Source organism: Lepisosteus platostomus, chromosome 9 (genome assembly GCF_059453375.1).
Source record: "Lepisosteus platostomus isolate fLepPlt1 chromosome 9, fLepPlt1.hap1, whole genome shotgun sequence".
In the NCBI taxonomy this organism is placed as follows: Eukaryota; Metazoa; Chordata; class Actinopteri; order Semionotiformes; family Lepisosteidae; genus Lepisosteus; species Lepisosteus platostomus.
The window spans coordinates 44,847,529-44,866,791 of NC_142619.1; the positions used below are offsets into that span (position 1 = coordinate 44,847,529).

Below are 19,263 nucleotides of genomic sequence, written 5' to 3' on the forward strand. Positions count from 1 at the left end.
ATCAGAAATGAAGAAATCCGTAGACGATGTAGGGTGGTGGATGTGGTTGAGAAGATGCGAGAAGCGAGGTTACGGTGGTATGGACATATCATGAGGAGGGACGTTGAGGAAGTAACAAAGAGGGTAATGGAATTTGAGGTGGAAGGTAACAGAGGAAGAGGCAGGCCTAGAAAGAGATGGATAGATTGTGTGAGAAAAGATATGGAGGTATGTGAAGTGAGTGAGGAAGATGTGCTCGACAGAGACAAATGGAGAAGAGCAACCAAAGCAGCTGACCCCAGGACAGTCTGGGACTAAGGCTGTGAAAAAGAAGAAGAAGAAGATAGAATACAAGAATCTATTACACCATCTTTGATATGTGACATGTTGCATCTGATGATTTAAAAAATGTTTCAATATGCTATAACAGGGATCAGTGACCTGCTGCTGGTATGCAGAACTCTCAACTGAAAAATGGTCAAAAAACTTAAATAGTAATGTTAATGTTTATAATTTTACAATTGTGGCAAAAAGGAAGAGAGTGCGCTTTCTGACTGGATGACACTAAAAATATGTATCTTCTATTTTGCATCCTGTACTATCTAAAAAATACATTTTCTAGTTTGTCACAGTTTGTCAATTTCTATTGAAAACTTTGATAAAATAACAGTGCTAAAAATGTCATTCTAACAGTTAATTATCACCCATCTATGTATTCGCTCAGTAACAGAGCTGTTAGACACCTTTTTCTTAAATAGCAAATATATCACAGGTTCACAATTATTTTTAGAAAAGGAATCCACAGAAGGGAGACACCACTGCATTCACTGGAAGAAATGAATAGGTCTAAAGAAGTATGGACAAAATTATTTGAAACAAAAATTGCTACAAAAAGAAATTCAAGTGCCATTCCTTTGAGGTTTAGTCGACCTAGATGGCTACCGGTAAAATTTCAATGTTCACAAATTTCTGAACTGCTGTCAGGGACACAGCGGTTACAAGTGTTTTTTAATTGTTTATACTCAGCATACCCCAATTACACAGAGCTTGCCCAGAGTCACGTCTGTATGATTGCTCAGCGTTTTGTATATTAGGCAGCATGTTGTTCCAAGGTCATGTCATTCATAAATCTTTCACATTTTTTTCTTGAACTCTTGCACAGTCTTCTGCTCTCCATCTGTTTCTTTTGTAAAGCCAGGTTTAAAGGATGACCAGCCTACAGCCACAGCATTCTTGTAGTACTTTTATAAATCACTGTGGAACCATAACGAATGACCTTTAATACTATGTGATTTGGAGAAAAGCCAGTGACCTTTGACAAAGTTTCTCCATCACAAATGTCTGTGCTAAATGCAAGAAAGGAAACAACATAAGAACTTTCATTAAAGAAAAAGAAACAGCTCTTAATCTGCATGTTCCTCCATAATATTACTTAGCAGGGATCAGTGTTACAGGCTGAAATTGTGAAATCTGTTCTTTGTGTCTTAAATTCCCCCACAATCTGATATTTTAAATATTATTCATATTTTATATTGAATTCGGGATCCCTAAACCTTAGTGTAAACATACAGTATACTGTATTCCAAAAACATACAATATATAACTGTATGCCGCTTTAAGCAACATTAAATAATAGGTTTGACAAAAATTGATCAAGTGTGTAGAATTGAGGGACAGAGCTACTGTACATAAAACACTAAATTTACAGTCCTCACTGGGCAGTTCACCCCCAAACACAGCACCTAAACCTTACGTCTGGCAGATGAATAAATATTTTTTTTAAAGCAATGGATATTTATTTAAAATTCAAGACCAAGGTCCTGTTTAAATAACAAAAGGATCTTTCAGGAAAAGAACAAATGTCGGGTTATGTCCTAATTGCCCATGACCTCTCATGTGTCATTTGTCATTTAACTTTCTTCTTTCTACAAATTTAAATGAAGTTCATATACTGTAGGTAAAACTGCCAATGCATTTGCACCCTTACTAATTCTTTTCCAGAAATAAGGAGTGAGAGCACTCTACTCATTAAATGTGTGAAGTTGTATGAAGACAAACACAACAGATGTTTTTGCATACCAACGACTTCTCTGTGACACACTCTCAGCGCTGCACCGATTCTATGCATGCATTTGTCAAGGGGGAGAAATGACACAAGAAACAAATCTATCTGAAACTGAAGAAATGCCACTGTGGTTTTCAATTTATCCAGTGTATTCGTCTTGTCCTTCTTCATTATAATGTTTATTAATAACACTTGTTACTCTCAAGCCTAATCATTACAAAAAAACATTCAACCCTTAGGGGCATGGGCTCACAGGATATTAGAAGCCCAGTCCTGACAGCAGTGTCAGAGCACAAATAACCTTCAGGCAGACTCAATTAACATTTTTTAAGCTGTGACAAAAAGCCAGAGAAAGTTATAATTCTTGAAACAAAAAAGCTATCTTTATACCACATTTTTTCTTTTCATAGACTAAATTAGGAAATGGTTTAGCAATTTCACCTTTACTTACAGTATATATCTTTGTAAATGCACAATTACTAAACCTTCCCAAACTGTATGTTGGACTATAACACGGTGCGACAGGGAGCGCTACAGGAGGTCATTCTTGCCTTCTGCCATAAGACTGTACAACGCATCCACCTTGCGTCTTGGCAGAGGCAACATCGACAGTGACCTGTTTCTGGACTAAACGCATCTACACATCTACTGCTACATCTGTTCTCTTTCTTTTCCCGTTTACAACTGTTTTTTGTGCAATATATGCCAGGGACCTGTGCAATACATTTATATTTATATCTATATTTACATCTATATTTATATTTATATGTGTAATACGATTTTTCTGTGTACTGTTCTGTTCTAGTTTGTTCTTTGTGTGTCCGGACTGTGAGTAACTCTTGTATTGTATTGTATGTATTGTACTATTATTATATAATTCGTTAAACTGTGGCTGTGTTGTGTGTGTTAAGCTGCTGTTGCACTGCAATTTCCCTCACGGGATCAATAAAGTATCTATCTATCTATAAACAAAGATGAAAACCTTATTTATGCATTTTCTTAATACCATTGATTAAATTGATCAACTATCTTTATTAACATCCTGTGTGTATGTATGTTACCTTGTGGGTATATACTGTATTCTTATCTTGCTGTGTGTCCTCTCAAAAGTTATGGATAGTACACAACAAGCTTACCAGGCATGTTACAGAAGCCCAGGTTCCTTCAGGCTGGATGAGATACTTGGATTACCTACCTAACGGGCTATATTGGTTGAATGGCCTCCTTTCATTTTGCAACCTTTCTTATGTACCCAAACAATATCTTAGGGGTACCTGTGCCCCTGGCAGTGACTGGAGCTGCCAGTTAAAAAAAAAGACACAACATCATAAGCATAGTCAATATGTTTCTAAACTGCACTGACAAAATCCAGTTAGAATAAAATGAAATTCAACTTTGTGACAGGCTTTAGCTCTGTAGCTCAGAGTCCATCCATCCATTCATTCATTTCCAAACCTATTATTCCAAATCAGGGTCACAGGAGAGCTTGAGCTCTCAGCAAGCAATGAGCCCAAGGCAGGGTACACTCTGGACAGGTACTGAACCCAGGGCCCCAGCACTGCAAAGCAGCAATCCTAACCACGGTACCACTGTGACGCCCAGTTCTGAGTTCCTCCATCTCAAATGAAGTATCCCTGTGTCCTCCGATTTTAGCTAAACTCTTAATGCACTAATGGGTCTTGTTAACCGATTATTAAGACTATATTTAATTTATTAATCTACTACGAAGTTGAAAAGTTAGTAATTACCATCATACCATCTGTAGCGGCCAGGTTTATTAAAGTACAGGAATTAAGTTTTCTGCTCTCTTGCCAGCCTCTCTCTCCTTCATCTCAGTGGCGGTTGATACAGAGAGGCCATTCCATTTGGTTCACAATTAAAGTGTTTTTCTAGCTGATAAGAGTGTCCTGATAAGGAACAACTCCCAAGGCTGAGACACATCAACCACCCTAACAAATGGTCATCTCTGGCGCCTTAAAGTCTGGGAGATTCAGGGAGAGTCTGATTCAAAGTTTGTTTACAACTCTAAGGTCAGAGGGCATGGTTACTCATCATCAGCCAATAAGGAACTGGTAGGGCAGGTTAACCCCACGTGGGTCTCGGATGCCCATGAAACTTTCAACCAATGAACAACCTGCAGGTCCTCCAGGTAAAACAGGCAGCACAGAGCCCCTCAGTGCGCCTGCTGGACATTTCTCAGACTCGGAGCTCCTCCTGGACTTTCTCAGACTCAGCCCGGACCACCACGTAACGGCCAGTGTGTCCGAGTGCAGGACTTTCCTTTGCTCTAAGAGTCGAGAACGGAGGTTGCCAGTGCGTAACCAAAGGATCCACCCGAGGTTAGCCAGCAGCAAGCCTCGTGAACCCAATCTGAATCAAGGATTCAGGACTAGCGCTTCATCAGGAACTGCTGATGAACTGCTCTTCTTCCTGACCTGCTGGGACCCGCGATCACTTTTCTCCTGTGCACACACTCTTGCTAGTAAGCCAGAACTAACTAGCCGGTCTTCAGAGAGCATCAGCAGCGCACCACAGCAGAAATCTCTCCCACCACGTCACAAGCTGCACAGCACTGCCTGGCACAGAGCCAGAGAGCGCCGATTGGACAGCAACAAGCCTACCACTGTTCTTTGTGTCTGCAGGAGATCTGGATCCACACAGATTGGATGAGTATAAAACATTCTGCATTACAGCTCGAGAATTCAATTGTTATCTCAACCAGTTGAGATCAATTTAATTCCTATGAGTGATGTACTTGCTTTTGAGTATCAAGTGTAGAAGTTGTAATCCAAGTTCAATTACGAAATGGTCTAAATGAATGATATACTGAACGTATGTCCTCCTTGGTATTTGTAACTCTTCGTGATTGAATATATGCCTCTTGTATTCTGCTAACCCTCATGATAAGATCTGTTATGTTTATATGCACATTTTATGTATTAATAAATGTATTTTTGTGTATAAGTACCCGTGTGTGTGCGTTGTTTGAATTATCCCGCAAGGTTGGATTCTAATACCATCAAAAGAATCATTTTGTGACTTACTGCCACAATCAATAATTGTCCCAGTTAAGCACAAAACCCCTACATTTACTGGTGCCCCGTGAGAGGATGCCTACACCATCAAACCTGAACAAATTTCAGGGCTTTACACATACAGTGTCTATAAAAAGTCTACATACTCTCTTTCCAAAGGAACAAATATTTGTGGCCTGTAGCGGCAATGCTTATTAATAAGACAGAATTAAGTGTTGCTGTGCTTTCCCAAATGAGGCCTCTGTGGTGCAGCCACAGAGAAGCTATTCATGCAGGCTGATTTAAAGATGTTTTCTTTTGATAAGGGACAGCTCCCAAATGGGGATGCACTTAGCTAAGCCTGGCTATCATGATCAATGGTCATCCATTGGTGCCTATCTGTCTAGGGAGTGCCAGATGGACATCTGGACTGCATTCCTAAGTGTCAGGAGTAAGTGACTCATATCTCACCTTGATCAACCAATCGGGGACTGATAGGGCCAAGTAACCCACGTGGGACTCTGATGCAGATGGAACTTTCAGCCAATGAACGAGCTGAAGTTCCTCCAGGTAAAAACAGGCAACACAGAGGGCCTGAGAGACTATTTCAGACAATTCTAAAGGGAATTCAAAGGAGAATTCCAGGGCAGGACGGCCCAGGAGCAGAAGGCTCCCAAGGGGAGGACATTCTCGCAGCGTGCCTCCTGACCATCCTGAGACTCAGCCTGGACAACCACGGAACGGCCAGTGTGTCCGAGTGCCAGAACTTTCCTTTGTTCTAAGAGTCTAGAGGGGAGGTTGCCAGAGAGTAACCAGAGGATCCACCCAAGGTTAGCATCAGCAGCAAGCCTCGTGAACAAGTCGGAATTGTGGACAGCTGAATCACTATTGAGAACTAGCGCTTCATCAGGAACGAACTGGTCCTCTTCCTGACTTGTTGGGACCCACAGTCATCTTTTCTCCTGTGCACAAACTGTGCTAGTTAAAGCCAACACTAGTCGCAAGCAGCACAGCACAGCCTGGCACGGAGCCAGAGAGCCCGCAGGAGATCTGAATCCCCAGAGATTGGATGAGTATTCAACTTCAACGCATTACAGCTCGAGAATTCAATTGTTAACCAAACCAGTTGATATCAATTTAATTTCTAAGAGTTATGTACTTGTTTTGAGTATCTAATGTAGAAGTTATAACCAAGTTCATTTATGAAACGGTCTAAATGAATGATATACTGAACATATGTCCTCTTGATATGTGTAACACTTCGTAACTGATTGAATATATACCTTTTGTATTCTGATAACCCTCTCGATAAGATCTGTTAGGTTTAAATGCATATTCTATGTATTATTAAATGTATCCTCGTGTATTAGTACCTGTGTGTGTGCGTTGTTTGAGTTATATCGCATGGTTGGATTCTAAGGCCATCAAAAGAATCATTTTGTGATTTATGGCTACAATTAATAATTGTCCCCGTAAATGCCCAAACCCTACAGAACTGGTGCCTTCAGAGAGCACACTACAGGCCTAACAGCATGAAATTAAGACATTAAATCAAAATTTATTTTACTAATATTTATACACTGTAACACACTAGCTCCAAGGGAAAAAAAAATGCTGAGACATTCTGAAAAGTAATTACAAACAAAAACGTAGATAAACAGGAAGGATAAGTCTACATTCCCCTGAGATAGTACTTGGTGGAAGCACCTTTTCCATTAATTACGGCTTTAATTTCATTTGGATAGGTCTGTACCAATGTAGCACACTTAGATTTGACAAAATATGGCCATTCTTACTTATAGAACTGTTCAAGCTCAGTCAGATTGTGAGGGGTCTGTTGATGGACTGCAAGCTTCAAGTCATTTCACAGCTTTTCAGTTGGATTGAGGTCAAGGCTCTGACTGGGTCACTCGAGGACATTTACCGTTCTGTTCCTCTGCTGCTTTGGCTGTGCACTTAGGGTCGTTGTCAGGTTGAAAGGTAAAGGTCTTTCCTAATTTCAGCCTCCTTGCAGAGGGCATCAGGTTTTCTTTAAGAATCCATCTTTTCAGCATGGAATAAATCTTTCCCTGTTCCTTTGCAGCCTATGCTAGCTGACGCATCTCCCTATTTGACCTTTTAATATCGACGTCTTTCTCTGTGCCTTTCCACAACTTTATCCCTGCAGTCTTTGATAGCTCCTTGTTACCCATAGTTGAGTCTTTACTTTGAGATGCACTACCCAGCAGAAGACCCCTACGGAAACAGTTGATTTTATTCTGAAATCATCAGAGTCACTACAATTGAACACAGGTGGAGGCTAATTAGCTTGCTGTGCGATTTGGAAGGCAATTGGTTTCACCAGAGCTAATTTACAATTGCTATTACGGAGTGAGTATCCAACCCATTTTTCTACATTTTCATTTGTAATTACTTTTCAGAATGCCTGAACAGTTGTTTTCACTTACGTCTTGATTTGATTTCAGGCTGTTATGCCACAAAATGTGTTACTTCAGAAAGGGAGTGTAGACTTTCTATATGTACTGGACTGTACCTCGATTCAGGTGCGTGGAATTTAAGTAAGCGAATCTCTGTAGACACTATGTTCTGCTACTGTATAGTGTCTTTTGATCAGTGTCTGGTCACCATTACAAAGGAACAACAACTGAAAATACAAGCTGAAAAGAGAATGGCATTTAGTTTGCTGTCTTTAAAACAACACCTGCAGCAGAATATTTTTGAGTACAGAGACATATTAAAAAGGCCTAATCAAGCAAGAAGTTCAATTACAGATATCAATTAGCCTCAGTGATTAAGATCTCAGCTGGAATGAAAATAAGAAGACAGAGGGATGGCTTCAGGGTTAGGATCGAGAAGAACAAGCTACAGCTTTATATACAGTATCTTTGGATACATGTATACTGTCTGATTTTGCATTGGCCTTTAAAATTGAATGCTCTGCAAAAAAAACAATGTCATTCAAATTACATTAGAACACTTTAATACCAAGTACAACCAGGAAATGACTTTCACAATGTTGAAGACTGTTAGACAAAACGTTAGAAATTTACATCAAGAAGAATAAAAAAGAGGAGAGAATAAATTGTGGTATTCCAAGCACTGACTACTGCAGGCTTAGTTATTAAAAAAAGAAAGGTAAAAAGTAAAATATTTTACTCCCTGTTTTCCTGGATCTGGGAGATAATGTGAAATATCTACAAATACTGTTATGGATGTCCCTTAAAAGCAAAGCAGGCAATGGACCTACTTTGTAGGAAAACAAGCACAATGATTTCTGATGGAGGCTACCAATGTGTACATCTAATAATCAAATTTACTCTAAAACAAATGCAATAAGTTACGTAGCCTACATAATGTGAACATTATGTCTACTGTATGTCCAAATGTAGACAATGCTGCTAAGTTCTGTGGCAACACTCTCTATTTAAGAATCTGATTAGTCTTAAACTGAAGCACTTTCAAAGAGGGGATTGAAGTTCAGATTAAAAACGGTGAGGCAGAGATTGAATGGTTTGCTTTAATTCTCCAGGTCCAGTGAAATCCTATTTACTATTCCAAAGGAAAACCAGATGGACAGGAAACCCAACAATCTAATTGCACCGAACATGGGGAAAGGAATTCACAAGCCAGATCACATTAACCTATCCAAAGCTGCAGAAACATTGTGCAACAGAAGATTACAAAAGAAGATACAAAAGGCAATAAAATCCTTGTGCTCGGAAACATAGCCTATTCACAATATCCATTTATGCAATTTTGTTCGAATAAAAATGTATTACATGTTCTTACTGTGATAATCTTGTATTTCAATTTTAAACACTGGGATGCAATTCTAACTTTATTATGCTGCAGATTTTCTATGCCGTAGATACTGCAGGAAAGTGAACACTTTTGCTTTTGTCTGCTGGATAACGTGCTTAATGTATGTTTCTGGTAAAGTGATGTGGAATGCATTATTCTGTCAGCCCCTCTTAAAGAAATATGACATCTGCAGGAAGTAATTTTTTAACAAGTTAACAACGATTATTTTTAGCACAGACTTTATTATGAACAAAGTTACAAAGGTAGGAGAAAGGCATGAAAATTATTTTCTGTATCAGAGACATTAATGTCTGCATTATTTATTTCACTTTCGACCTCTCCCTGCCATGTCACTCTTGTGCACACATGCTGTTATCTGCAATAGCTAGCCAGCTGTCTGCTTGTGACGGGTAAGAATGCCTTCATAAGGAATAAGGACCAACAGAGCGGACAGTCTGTTGTTTGTGCAACACCACATCATTACAGGTTTTAGGTAACAATAGCCAAATATTCTTAACCCAATGTTGAGAGAAGTAATGGACCAATGCAATATATTGCAATGAACACTCAATCCAAGACTACAGTTTAAAAACAAGGCATAACATGGACAACTAATTTATATTAAATTACAATGAACTAATCTTTAATAGGAAGTTTAAACTGGCATGATAAAGCATGCCATGCACTTTGACTCTATTATAATGTATTTGAAAAAATAATTATTTTTAATTTTTGTCTGAATCCTTAAGTCTAAAATGTTTTGGAAAGTACTGAATGGGTTTTACAAGGCTCACAGGACAAAGCAGGAAGAATTCTTATGTCCTTATTTTAGTGTTGGTGTTCTCTCAACAGATAAAAGGAAGGCTCCCTTAAACCATTTTATTTTAATAAAATATTTAACATTGTTCTGATCCATTGCTAAAGCAAACAAAGTAAGTTTAATAGAAAAAAGCTGTCTTCTTAAAGGTAAACCTTCCCAATGCACCCAGTGAGATGCAATGTTTTAGGCTAATAATTTGACGGCATGTTGTGCTTTAAGAATCTACTGAAATCAATAACTAGAGAACGAGGGCCAGTATTGTTTTAGAAAAGATGCAAGTATCAACTTCACACAGCAATCTCTTAAATTGCTTTGTTACAACATTTTCTACTATATTTCATTAAGATACCTGTAGTTTACGTTACAGTTTACAAGATGTAAATCATTCAAAATAATACATTTATGTTAAATGATTAAAACAAATTATTGCTTCTGCAGGGTGATTCCTAAACTAGGAAAGAATGGCTGAACTGGCCTAACCCGGGATAAAGCAGACTCTCTATCTTTTAATATGTTTTTAAAGGTTCTTTTAAAGATTCTAGTGCAATTATGTGATTACAATACTATATAATAACAATAAAGAGAGAGAGAAAAGCACATGAAATGAGGGATTGAGGAAGAGAAATCAATCATGTTTGTAGTTATATTTTCAGACCCAGGCGTTTAGAAAGGTAGCAAACTAATGTACAACACCCACTTTTGAAATATACCATATATTGAACTTCAACATACTGTATATTGAAATATAACCCATATATTGAAATTCAGAGCCAGGGGTGTTTTCAAAAGCTGCCCTTCCTGATAAACAGACAGGCTGCAGACAGCGTAAACCGTGTGTGTAATGTGGCCCTGGAGGTGATTGTTCTGGGTGACATGGCAGCTCCTCACCTGTTATCTGATTTTAACCACAAAATAAATGTAATTGCCTTTATTGTTTCAGACTGACTGCAAGCTGCTGTGCAATACAGAGCTTGTTAAGCGTCACTCTTCTTTTCCGAACACTTCACCAGAACAAACATCATCAAAGTCAACAAATATATTTGGCCTGCAACAGTCAGGGCTCCTTCTGAAACGTGTTCTACCATGAATAACAATGTGCTTTTTTAACTCTCACCTGCTTGGGTGGCTATTAGGCAGCATACAATTTAACGGCACAAGAAATTTAAATCTTACATTTTTGCCACAGACTGCTAGGAGGCGTCTACGTACGGCATAATCAAATGCGAATCATGGTGTGGAGGAACCTAAGATGATTATAAAATGTGCACTGCTTCATCACAAGCAGAAAGTCAATGCCTAAAAAGAGAAGTGTCTAATTCTGATCCTCAAGCAGTTTTTTTCATGTGTCTTTAGTTGCTTGGAAGCTATGGGGAGAAGTTAAATGGAACCAATTAAGCATTAGCAAGACCTATTTAACCCTTTCATGGAAAATTCCAAATTCCTAATTGCATTAGGAAAATGTCCGGATTGCAGATCTTCAAACACAGTTAAACACAAGAAAGTAGATGGAAAAAATCTAATCAATAAAGACTGATTTGTTTTTCTTTTCTCCATAATGAAGAACAAATAGTATATTTAGAGCATAAAATGTAAGTTGCATGTAGGGGGTAAAGCTTGGTGGTCCAAATTACCTGGCATGGCTGTTATGTTGTAAAGCAAGCAGAGACTATATGAATGTGTTTGCCACAGACCTGCTGTTTATTGTGCATTTTACAGAACATCTGTGGGTAGACAGTGAGCCATCAAGACCCCCACGTTACCACAGCATTTGTCATATGACAACACTGCGTGCAGACATGACAGTAGCCTGGTTACTACATATTCAGGTATATTCTAATGACAAGAATGGCTTTCTGTTTGAAAGGCACATGAAACAGTTCACAAACAAGAAATATCACAATTTTACAACAAAATATGTACTCAGTGTTACACTGAAGACACGGGTACTCTTATTTTATTCTGCCAGGGTGCTACACATGATATTCAGGGACTACAATCAACAAAAATGTCTGGCTCTGTTCCCAGAAGGCAAATATTAATATCAATCTGGTAATTATGTTAATCACTAATCAATGCATTTCGGCTGATAAGAACCAGAAAAGACACTGTTAATTATAGATTTTTTGGGACTTACAAGTTGCTCTGATTTTACACAGAACAGCTGAATGGTCTTTGCTGCATTTTTTGCCACGGCTAAAGTCAGGTTTGGATCAACCGCAGCCACATTCAGCTCACTGAAGAAGAAAAATGAAAAGGAATAGGGTTTACCAACAAAATATCCTTTAAAAAACTCAGTGGAAATATAACCATTAAGATCTTCATGGAAACAAGACAATCTAAGCACAGTGGTAAAGAAAGAGAAGTAAATTTCACTTCTTCATTTGTAGGTACGTGCCCACCATCACTAGACTAACATTTTACTTACAAATACTCACTAAACGAGTGTTATATATTCATATTTATTTTTGTTAGACATTTGAATTAATATGCTAATATGAGCTCCAAGCATGCAGCCCTTTCTTACATTTTCATTTTTCTCTCTTCTGGGCTCTTATTTTCTTAACTATCTTAAAAGGAACCATAAGGGTATTAGACTAGTTATGGTGTACAATAATATTTTGAATACATTATTTGTAAAAAATACAAACTTTAACATTTTCTACAATAAAATGTTTTATTTTGACTATGAGCACAATGTATGCACAGTATCAATTTCACCAGTATCACGAATAGCAGAAAAATACCTAAACTGGTTTGTATTCAGTTACAAGCACTTTGAATGAATTGAAGACCTTTACATGTATTTTGATGGGAATTCACAAGCTTTTGCCTACAAGCAGAAATTTTGGATCCAATTGTGCTTGTACAGCAAGATAAGAGTACATAGTAAATCATTCCACAATTCAAGAAAGGACAAGAAATGTTTCTGTGATTTTTTCACTTTCTAATCAATGAAGTTTTACAGTGGTCCTATTGTACTGGAGCAAAAACTAATTGCCCCTTGTATACCACCACTAGCAGAATCAACTGACAGCCAATAAAGCACACTACTGTTTTCTATAAACTAAAATGTCCTAAAATGGACTTAAAAAGTACCCTTTAAGTCAAAACTACGCTCTGATTCGCATTTAAAGGAACTGTAAATTTCAGTAGCTCTTTGAAATATATACAGAGCAGTGCTTAGCAGATACAACTGTAATTACGTTCACGGTAATGAGCACGGTGTGCTCCTCAAGACACAACAGCGGCCCCATTATCACACATCAGTGCAGTACCTTGCTATGGTTTTAATGATGCTCTCCAGCTCATCAGTGGAAGGAGGGTTGCGTCCCCCTGGAGGGAAAACCAGGTTGATGGGATCAAAGAGCCGGGACAGCGACTTGGACAGATAGGCGGCTTCATAAGGCTGGAGGGAGTCCTTCAGTGCTTTCTCTGGACTTGAAACAGAAAAACATCTTGTTACTACTGAAAGGGATGGGCAACAGGGGAGTGACATTGCATAGATCCCCATTAAAAGTCATAAAGAGGCCTCCATGTTGGAGGTGTTGTACAGAAAATTGTAACTCACAGGATACGTGCCAGGATTTTTTCAATTTTACATCAGCAGTTAATACCGCTTTTTACCATTTCTTTCAAAGTACAATCATAACTGACATGACAATGAGAACTGATGACTGGAATGTGAGGAGTGAAAAGTTAAAGTATGCATAAAGAGTAGATTGCAAGACAAAGTTAGAGAAATATAGAAATATTGAGAACTAAATATTGTAATCTTGATGTCATGTTACAAGAAATGGAGAAACTACAGCCACTATACGTAGTGGACATGGAATTTCTTAAGCAAATCACCCAAAAGCTCCTTCCCATTTTGAACATGTACTGGCAGTATTCCTAGGTTTAATATGAAAGAATGTTATTATATTATAAGAGCAATAATTCGCCAAATGAAGGGAATCTTGTTGTTTTCTCTCTTTCGCTTGCTTCAATCACACCCTTATGTGCTACCAGTTCTGTATCTAGCATTCCAGCTCCAGTCAACTTCTATATTCTTTCAGTGTCTGATAGCAAAAACAAATGTAGATATACTTTGGTACAGTATCGTGTATATAAAAGTATTTATATTTTAAAAACATTTTCAAGTGAAAGTTCACTGTGCAGTGGTTATTAAAACCGTTAATAAATGTTAACCAGAGCAAACAAGTATAAGGAGGGTGGTCTACTGCATATTACAGTTTTATTAATGGATTATTTCTGTTTTTAAAGTACTTACCTGCCAAAAACAAAATATCCTATCATTCAATCATATCACCTTCCTTCAGCATTTGTGTGGTTAAGCTAAAGCATTAGCTGAGAGACTAGATCACTTCTGGTCCATATCTAAGGCAGAGTCACAACTTTGCCAGACCCCAGGAGTTTTTCCTCAAACCACTGAAAACATTCTAGCATCCTGTGTGTTGGAGTTCTGCCGCACGTTCAAGCATGCAGAAGGACGTCCAGCTGCAGGAGATGTGGTTGTGCCACAGCCATAGGTTGTTATTGTCAGCAGCCATATCACCCTGCAACTCACAACTGGCAACCTACTGAAGCTAAGCAGGTGTGAGCCTGGTCTGCAACTGGATGGGAGATCTCCTGGGAAAAACTAACGTTGCTGCTGGAAGAGGTTAGTGGGGCCAGCAGGGGGTGCTCACCCTGCGGCCCATGTGGGTCCTAATGCCCAGTATAGTGACGGGGACACTATACTGTAAACAAGCGCCGTCCTTCGGATGAGACGTAAAACCGAGGTCCTGACTCTCTGTGGTCATTAAAAATCCAAGGGCACTTCTCGAAAAGAGTAGGGGTGTAACATCAGCGTCCTGGCCAAATTTCCCATTGGCCCTTACCAATCATGGCCTCCTAATGATCCCCCTCTATGAATTAGCTTCATTACTCTGCCCTCCTCCCCACTAATAGCTGATGTGTGGTGAGCGTTCTGGCGCACTATGGCTGCTGTCGCATCATCCAGGTGGATGCTGCACATTGGTGGTGGTGGAGGGGAGTCCACATTGCCTGTAAAGCACTTTGAGTGGAGTGTCCAGAAAAACGCTATATAAGTGTAAGCAATTATTATTATTATTATTATTATTATTATTGATGTCATTAAATGGGTGGGTGAACAAGATTTTGTGTTACAGAAGATAATTCAAGGTAAAGCATCAACTATCAAAATAAAGAATGCAAAAAGGGAGGGGGAGAAACAGCAAATTGATTCTATTTTATTTTCATGTTCAGATCTATTCTGTTTTTCCCTTACATGCTCCCACTAGGGAACCTCATCATGAAACGGAATGTAAACTTTTACTGTTATTTGTCTTTCACAGCTGTATTTGTCTGCGAAACCCCATGACTCCTCAGCCACAAACAATCTATCCTCCTGGCTTGCTGAAATTAAAAACTGGATGACTAGTATGACTAGTTTGTAACGTGAAATTCATACATAATGGTGGAGTTTTTTCTAATAGGAAAGATAAACCTTGGAGTATCACAATAGTTGAAACACAAACAGCCACTGTACAGTCTCAGCCTCAATATGTATATCAGGTGTACTGTTTGATTAAGTCCTCTTGTTTAATTTACACATAAAAAACATGTCTAGAAATATTTCCAAGACAGGGCAATTTCATTCAATGCAAAACTCTTAAACTCATATATAAATTTGTTACATCCAGAGTGAATTATATGAATGGGTAATTGTATGATCTGCTCAACTGCATTATATTCAGACTTCAGACTGTCCAAAATGCTGCTGAACATGAACGTCACTAAACAAAAACATCATTTCAAGTGCATATATATATATATCTTTTAGCATTTTAAACTGATTACGAGTTTCTTTTAGTTAAGACTTTAAAGCACTGCTTTTGTCCTACAAAGCACTAAAAGGTCTAGTTCTATTTAAGTGAACTGCTCACAGCATACACATCATGCAGAGCACTTGAGTGCAAAGCCAGCAGTTACCTAGTATTACCAAGAATCTCAGAATAAGTATTGGCAACAGAGCCTATAGTTACAGGGCTCTTAAACTACGGAACAACCTCCCAAAACATGTAATAGAAGCCCCAGTGCTCTCAAGTCTTTCAATCAAGGATCAAGACCTCTTTCCTTTAGTCTCCAGTTTTCTTAGCCTATAATCTAATGGGTCCGCCAGTGTTCAGGGAGTGTTATACAATATTATTCAACTTAAAACACAATCTTCCATTCTGTTACTATAACACACTTTTCTCATCTTTTTATTTTCCTGCCGCCTTTGCGGCAATCTGATGCAGTTTGACGCACTGTGTACATGTCCACATTTTTTAATGTGGCAAAAGTGTCTAATGGAAGTTCTGTATGCAGTGTGCATAGCGACTAGCTAGGATGGAAATATTAAAAGCTCAATGTACTAATTTTTAAATTAATTTAACTCTAAACAATAAAAAGAAAATAAATATTCGATTTCTCATATCTCATGGCTGGGGTCTTTTGAACATTTTTTTCGCATTCATTCTATGCTTAGACTCAGTCATTAGATTTCAAGTGTAAAAAAGGACATAAATGCATTTAAATTCCTGTTTGTATTTAGCTACTCAAATCACAATTAAACTGCCCATAAAGTCATACAAAGAGATCTTCTATCAAATTAAAAGTTGAATTAAGAGGAGTTCTCAATACTTTTTCAATAGAACCTGTAGTACTTAATATTTGAAAAAACTCTTCTTTATATTTCAGAAACGTATTACAGTTATAAATTATTGCACTGATTAATGAAATGATTGCCTTTCTACCACAAAAACTCTTAAAGATGTGTGCAAGTAAAATGAAATGGTAGAGATCTATAATGATGATAATAATAATAATAATAATAATAATAATAATAATAATAATAATAATAATAATAATAATAATAAATATTCAAAGCCTTGCTTTCTTTTGATATAACAATTTCAGTACCATTTCAAATCCAAAACAATAACAGATATACCATAAATAATTATCACAGTTGCCTGCAATATTATGTATGCAATGATCTTCAAAAATGTATGGTTTAATGGAAAGTGTTATTTAGGTTTTGCTGGCATGTGTCACTACATAATGACTTATTGTAAGTTTAAATTGTAACATAAGGTTGTAATAAAGTACTGTATGTGCAGGGACTTGTGTCCTCTATATTTACCTTACAAACAATATAGAGCTAAAATGACCAAGAGACAATTTGAATAGAAAATCTGTTTACATGCAATTTAAATTTAAGACAACAAAGCCAAAAGATGCTTTACAAATGTATCACTGCTAATAAAACAATTTAAACGTCTTGAATCTCAGAATATCGATGCTAAGTCTACTGATTTCCTTCCTGTCTCTTTTGATAGAATTTACCAGCGAATCCATTGCTGTAGCCATTTCATAAATATAATTACTGATACATACATCTTTCGGCTTGACATGTATTGATTGTTTGTTGTTCTCCCGTAATAAGAATATGCGGGGAAAAATTGTTTGCTGGAGATCATAATTTCACATGGCAGGGGTTTCTGTTACTAATATTTCACACAAAAATTCCACCATGTTCAGAACAATTACATTTTATGCCTAGAGAATAACTCATTTCATGCAATCAACTGGCATGGTAGTGGTCATTACAAGTCACTGTTGTAGGAGTCAAAATCAATTTATAAACTTTATATTTTATATATTTTATATACTGTTCACTGGTATTACACATAGTGAGGCCCAGCATGTATACCAAAATTCTTAGGATATATGCATTGTCTTTAAAATTCATAGATATGCAACTCTAGATCCAAGATGAACATTAGATACTGTAGGATACAGCTAGGTTTATTCCCGAGTTGAGATGAGTCACCATTTCACCATTTGCAAACAGGTTTGCATTACACTTACTCCATTTGATAATTTACTGATTACTTTTTACAGTTTACTAAGTACTCAACATAACAGTTTCCAATACCTGCTATAAAGTTATATATATATTCCATTAGCTCCAACACAAACAGACTATGAGGCATGCACAGGCTGTGTCTATGACAAGCTGAAAAGGAGCTTCCAGTTTAACTACATTATACAGCAGCTGTTGACAGTGACATACTGTACGAGTCTATTCAACTTGTCCCACAAGTGGAAGTAAAATAAAATGTGACTTCTGACAAGCTTTGTCATATTGACCCATTAAAAAAAATACCTTTTATTTGAAATAATCTGTGGGACAAATAATAATACCTTTACGAAGAGGAGGATTTCAGAATTTGTGCTACCACCACAAAAATAAGACTTTCCTACATGACCTCAACAAACATTGCATTCTTTCCTATTTACAAATGGTCTACTAACTACAAACGTGAGAAAGTGAGAACTTATCAGTAAAAGAGTTTCAAAACTGTAGAAAGTTTGAATATATGAATGTGTGTATCTCAATCAGTAAAGGGGGCTGTTAGGAGTGCAGATTAAACACGTTCAAGGCTTGTTTGGCTTTAGCTGTAAGGGTTTTCTGGACAGCTGAACAGCAGTGAGCCCTGCGGTTTTATCAGCACTTACAGTGAGCTTACCTTGCTCTTTCAGTGCTAACCCTACCATGGGGCACAGTGTGGTCAGCAATGTAAAAAAATGGTAGAGACAAGCAATTATCTGCTAGATAATGAGCTTCAAAGAAAGGCATACTGTACATGTATTTTAAAGAAAATAAGTAGAGTTGAGTGACAATTAGCAATTCCAAATTGGGGATTAATCAGAAAAAACAGAATGAATGATTCCATCCATCCACCTTTTATAACCACCTATAATTATTGGATATATAAAGTAATGTCCAATATGGTGTTTTTGTGATTTAGAGCCTTAGGCAGGATACACCCTGGCCAAGATGCTAGTCGATCTCAAGTTACTTACCTACTGTAGATATGCATCTGAGGAGCAATTTTACAGATGCCAATTAGCCAAGACAGCATGTTAGTAAAGGAAGATGAAAGCAGACTAATTTTTTGAAAAAGAAAGGCAATCTCAGTCTCTCACCTCCAGTTTCTGTCTATCCAGTCTAAATGAACATGTAATGTAAGTGTATATGGATTACACCGTTTTTAACTTCCTTTTATTGGACACTTGGAGGACAGAAGAATCGATTTCACAACCTGACGTTCTTCAGATTTCAGAAATGTGGCTTTAGTCTGGCTGTATGCGCGGGACAATTAAAGTTGAAAACAAAGGCATTTAATTCACAAGCCAGTTTCTGTGAACACTGTGTGAAACACATCCCTCTGTATCAAGCATATAACGTGCTATAGTCTACATACTGTATATAAATAAGCCTTTTAGTTATGACACCTACCATCTATACACCAGCAATGCAAGCTGCAGGACGTGTGATTTGCAGTAGGCAATGCTCAAAATTATTTATTTGCAACTTAACCTGTTTTCTTTGCTTAAATGTTGCTACTCTCAGCAATTCACAACAGTCTGACAGATCTTTAGAAGTGCAGTAAGCATTCCAGGAATATCCAGCCACATCCTTGTCTCTACAAAGGCTTTGAAGCTGCGGCTCTATCTTTTCTTGCAGACTT

At 37.6% G+C, this 19,263-nt stretch overlaps 1 protein-coding gene across 1 annotated transcript in view; it reads right to left on the minus strand.

The window, feature by feature from the left end:
* cog5 (component of oligomeric golgi complex 5) overlaps positions 1-19,263 on the minus strand; it is a 187,072-nt gene that overhangs the window by 29,631 nt on the left and 138,178 nt on the right. Inside the window, exons 13-14 of the mRNA XM_088645186.1 lie at positions 12,955-13,116; positions 11,814-11,913 (exon numbers count right to left, since the gene is read on the minus strand). Of these exons, the coding sequence (XP_088501312.1) occupies positions 11,814-11,913; positions 12,955-13,116 (262 nt within the window). The remainder of the gene's footprint in view (positions 1-11,813; positions 11,914-12,954; positions 13,117-19,263) is intronic.